This window comes from Onychostoma macrolepis, chromosome 03 (genome assembly GCF_012432095.1).
Source record: "Onychostoma macrolepis isolate SWU-2019 chromosome 03, ASM1243209v1, whole genome shotgun sequence".
Lineage (NCBI taxonomy): Eukaryota > Metazoa > Chordata > Actinopteri > Cypriniformes > Cyprinidae > Onychostoma > Onychostoma macrolepis.
The window spans coordinates 34,282,395-34,288,023 of NC_081157.1; the positions used below are offsets into that span (position 1 = coordinate 34,282,395).

Consider the following 5,629-nt stretch of genomic DNA (forward strand, 5'->3'; position numbering starts at 1 on the left):
CAGACACCAACAGCCTCCCTGTACAAAAACACCACCATCATATTACAAATTAAAAGTGTTGCTTTCATTAACAGTCTGCTTTTCACAGAAACAAAAAAGGTTTTGAAATATCATAATGACATTAGACAGTAATTCAGCTGGTACAGCAAAATTCCATTAAAAAAATAGCCTCATAATGAAGCAAAGATCTTTACGGTTACACTTTATTTTGATAGTCCACGTTAGACATTCTACTATCTATAAGTAACTTTGCAACTACATGTCAGTTAATTCTCATTAATGTGCAACTACATGTCTACTAACTCTCAGAGTAGACTGTTATTAGGTTAGGTTTAGGGTTAGTAGAATAAGTTGACATGTATTTGCAAAGATTCTCATAGTCAGTATGTTGTACATTGTTGACCCATCAAAATAAAGTGTTAGTAGATATTAAGCAGACAGTCTAGTTGACATGTAGTTGCAAAATTATTTACTGTTAGTAGAATGTCTAAAGTGGACTATCGAAATAAAGTGTTACCATCTTTACAATTATATGTAAGATATGAACTGAAAAAGTGTAAAGATATTCAAAATGAAGATTAACTTTTTTTTTTAACAATAGTAGCCAGAAAGAAAAGCTTGCAAGCATCATGATGATAATTTGATGTAATGGATGTATAATCATTGGATAAGCATTACTGAAAGGGCCAAAGTAATTTACTGTTTCTTAAAAAACACAGAACAAGGGAAAATTTTCAAATATATACAAATAACCCCAAATTATCCATGGTTTTCTATAACCATGGTATTTGTACAACTGTGGTTATAGAAATGGTAATCAATACGAAAAACAAATAAAAAACAAAACAAAACAAAAAACATGGCTAATACACTTTTACTAGGCCTATAATAAAACCATGGTTAATATTAATTTTGTTGGGGTAATTTTGGCATTGTTGGGGTCCTCCTGTTGGGGTCTGTGCTACTTACAGTGCATTTCTGTATTTGGTTGTGTTGTGAGTATTAGCAGCGCATTTCTGTATTTGGTTGTGTTGTGAGTATTTGCAGCATATGTGCTGTCAAACTGATGACGATGTTTTCTTAATTTGCTGGTGATTTTTCTATTTGCATGTGTTTTCTGAAGTTGCAGCGATTTGAGCTCTCTCAGCCACCGTAGATTATAGGCAATTATAACTTTCATTTGATTTAGGTGTTAATGGCCAAAGCCTGGAGTCCATCCCATCAACTTCTGTCTCCAAAAATCCTGGAGAAACTTTGACTCTCTCCTGTAAAGGATCTGGATTTAATTTTGGACAGTATGGCATGAACTGGATCAGACAGTCAGTAGGGAAAGCACTGAACTGGATGGGGGTTATCTGGTATGACGCCAGTAAAATAGTGTATGCTAAAAGTGTAGAGGGACAAATAGAGATAACTAGAGATAATTCAAACAGCATGGTGTGTCTGAAAATCTCTGGTTTGACAACAGAGGATCTAGCTGAATATTACAGTGCAAGAAATACACGATGATGCAGAAAAAGCACTGAGCTGTAAAAAAAAATATATCAGGGAGAGGAAAAAAGCAGATGATGCTGCAGCACAGTGCAACTTTGAGCCAAAGAAACATACCAAAGAAAGACACCTTCTGCTAAAGGATTGTATACTGACCCATATTTCCCCAGAGCATATGCTGTTTAAACGCCATGATCACTGACATATCTGCACTGAATGATACTGAAATAAATAACCCAACAAAATTTATTAAGTTTAATTACATGTGTGTTGCACTGTTTATATCAATCTTAAATCATATTTACTGGGTTGCATATGCAGAACTGTATGCAAATATCACCCCTCCCTCTTTATTTGAGTATTAAGATGAAAAGAAGCAGCTTGTTCTCATACGTCTCAAACCATGATCTTCTTGTCTCTCTGGTTGTTGCTGCTGCTGGCAGCTGTTTCTCGTAAGTCTTCATAACTTCTATAGATACTTCATAATAAAAATACTATGGTTATACATAATTATATCTCATGACAATATTTTTCCTCTCAGGTGTCCACTGTGTTGAACTGACACAGACTGAATCTATGGTCTTAAGTCCTGGTCAGGTTTTGACACTGTCCTGTAAAATCTCTGGATATTCAGTGACTGACAGCAACTACTGCACTCACTTCATTCGGCAGCCTGCAGGAAAAGCTCTGGAATGGGTTGGAGAGATGTGTGGTGATGGTAGCACATATTACAGTGATAAACTGAAAAGTAGATTTCAAGTTGCCAGAGAGTCTTCCAGCAACACAGTGACTCTTCAAGGACAGAATATGCAGACTGAGGACACAGCTGTGTATTACTGCGCCAGAGAGAGAGCACACAGTGATACAAAACACAAGCAGTTCTGATCAAAAACATCTTGAAAGAAAAGAGCAATAAAACGTCCCCATACATACATACATCAGTGTTTTACAGCCCAGCAAACGTCCAAAAAATTGCCTACAGACCTTACTTTGTTGGTGTAAACTAATGGTACAATCAAGTTTATTTAGATTAAAATATATTTTTGACTTGAGCACAACCAATTCATTAGAAGTTACCACATGAAGGACATTTTTAGATTACTTTTTGCTATGTATAGTCAGATATAAAGTGAAAGTTAATGTCAAAGTTATTCATCTTTGAAGAGAATACTGCTGATATTACAATAGAGGGCACTCTCTGCCTTCTGTGGTGAAATTTCTGCAGATAAGGTATGTTTAAGGATTAATGCAACATATTAAAACATATTGCTAACATAGTTGAATTTTATTTATTTACTTATTTCTGATGTAGGTCCAACAGAACCATACTTTTAGAATGACGGTTATTACAGTTAACTAAAACTAAAACCATAAAAAAACACACACATTATTATTTAAAATACAATACATTATAACCTATTTAAATTCAATATAAAAAAGTACATTTACTTTGTTTCAGATAGCTGCCAAGTCAATACACCTCATTTTCATGTAGTTTGCCTTGGTGTAATAAAATAACTAAAAGGAAAAACTATAGAAAATAAAACTATATAGACATATTAAAAAATAAATAATAAAAAAACAATATGACAAATATTACTTGTTGCTGTCAGATTTAGACAATAAAATAATTTTATAAACATAAACAATATGTGAAATAAATAATTTACAATCTGTAGATTGTAAATTATTGTAAATAATTGTAAATTCAAGAAAAAATAACATTTAATGCCATGTTTTAAAAACAATAAATTTGATTTTTATCACTTCTAGGTGTTCAACTGGTGTTCAAAAAAATCTCTCAGTGTTAGTAATGTTGATATAAGAGCCCTGATATAATAATAATAATAATAATAATAATAATAATAATAATAATAATGATAATAATTATAACATGAGAAAAAAAATAGAATAAGAATGCAGTTCCATTAATTTACATCAGAGCTTGCCTCATTAAATTTATGTATTGCATGATTAGATAATGGAATAATGCAATTAATTTGTCATGATAGTTTAATCTTGGTAGTTGAAATTACTTACTTACATTGTCTGCAAACTGTCTACATTTTCTGCTCATAGACTCTATCTATGTAAATAACAACTTAATTAAATTCACAGCTAAAAGCCTTGTTTAAAATAATGTTCAGGACAATGTGATGCATGTGAAGTTCATTAACATCTCTGTATGATTATGTAAATATCCTGTTACATATTTAAACAGCAGGCATGAGTCAGTTTATACATTCATCTGATCACTAGAGAGAGTGAAGAATCGCTTCAGTTCATTCAAACTGTGCTGTGAAACAAACCATGATCTCTTCATCTTTAGTGCCTCTCTTATTAACTGGTATTATTTGATTTGATACAGGTATTGATTCATATGAACTCACTCAGCCTGAGTCTCTGATTGTCCGTCCTGATGCCACTCTCACTATCAACTGTAAAGTCTCTTATTCAGTTACTGACTATGCTACAGCCTGGATTCGTCAGCCTGCAGGAAAAGCTCTGGAGTGGATTGGAGTGATCTACTATGACGGAGATTTATACTACAAGGATTCGCTGAAAAGCAAGTTCAGTATCACCAGAGACACGTCCAGTAACACAATAACACTGCAAGGAAAGAATATGTGAGCTGAAGACACAGCTGTGTATTATTGTGCCAGCCAAACACAGTAACAGATGCCAACAGCCTCCCTGTACAAAAACACCATCATATTGACATTACAGTATTTATCACATTTTCACAACTGATATTCACTGTTTATCATGTACAGCTGAAATTCATTAATGTGCAAAAATGAAAATGCATCTAATCAGTTGGAAAAACAACAATTACCTAATTAAAAAAAATAATAATAATAATAAATAGCTGAGATAAAAACTATAATCGGAAAATATGTTTCAATAGTACGGTGACGCATTGCTACCGCACACATATTATTTCTTCCACTCAATTATGTCGTAATAACGAGATGTTATGTCGTTTTAACGACATCTTTTCTCGTTAAAACGACATATTTTCTCATAATTACGAGATGTTTTCTTGTTAAAACAACATTTTTTTCCTCATAATAACGACATATTATGCCATAAATGTTTTCCGTTATAGTCTACATTATGTGAGCGAGCTGATTGTCCGCGCTACTGTCGCCACAGTCCTGATATAATTTGCAGGCTGCTGAAGTTATGAAATACGCTGTTTTAAATTTATTTTAATGTAATGTTTTTAATTTGTAGCGGCATGTTTATTAGGATTAATCTCCAATCTGTCTACAATATAGTGCTATCCAATAACTGCACTCAGACCCATGACTCATTTAGGCTATATGATCAGATCACAGTTATTTTTGAATATCCACTCTGGGCTTGGAATATTTCTTTATTTGAATGACTGAAGTTCGATTTAACAACAAATCGAAATAGAACAAAAAGAAATAAAGACATTTTCTAATAGGCTATAATAATAATTATTATTATTATTATTATTGTTGTTATTATTATTTCATTCTGTTTGGCAAACGGGAAAACGAAAAACTAAGCTTTTTCGTATTTTTTGTTCGTGGGTTAAAAAAAAAAAGAGCTGATGCTATAGGGTATTTGTGGGTGGGCGGCCCTAAAAACGTCAGTCTTGTCCATCCCATCACACAGAAGAGTTCATCTGATGTACCGCTCTGCAAATTAGTCACAATAACGTTTCTTCATACTGTCTGGCTGTTGTATAGGCTATATGTCTTGCAAATATACATTTCATATAAAGCACAACACTGCTCTTGTTGGTTCGGCGGCGCTAGCGCGATCCCTAAGCTAAGTTGTGATAGAGGAAAGAAATATAAATGTCTCCTTTATTTTCTATACTTCTACAATAACAAAAAAAACGTTACAAATTGCTTTTGTAAAATAACAGGGTGCGCTTTCTGGTCTAAAGGTCTAAATAAAAAAAAAATAGAAAACAAATTTGTGTTTGTTTATTTAATTCCTATAGCCTAAATCCAACAAGAGGTTCTGTACAATCTTTCCCGTCTGAGCTCATCTGTAGGCTACTATTGTGCTCACACACCTGCAGCGCAGCCTTCAGTAGCCAATTGCCGCGTGTCCAGATTGTTATAATATTTTGAGATAGGCTATTCTAGCCTTTCCC

The 5,629-nt window shown here is 33.3% G+C and overlaps 1 gene segment (V, D, J or C); it reads left to right on the plus strand.

The window, feature by feature from the left end:
• Window positions 1-1,885: 1,885 nt before the first annotated feature.
• LOC131535201 (immunoglobulin heavy variable 3-53-like) lies at window positions 1,886-4,122 on the plus strand. The segment is given in 3 exon segments: window positions 1,886-1,943; window positions 2,033-2,350; window positions 3,860-4,122. Coding segments are annotated over 3 exon segments (630 nt in total).
• Window positions 4,123-5,629: the final 1,507 nt, after the last annotated feature.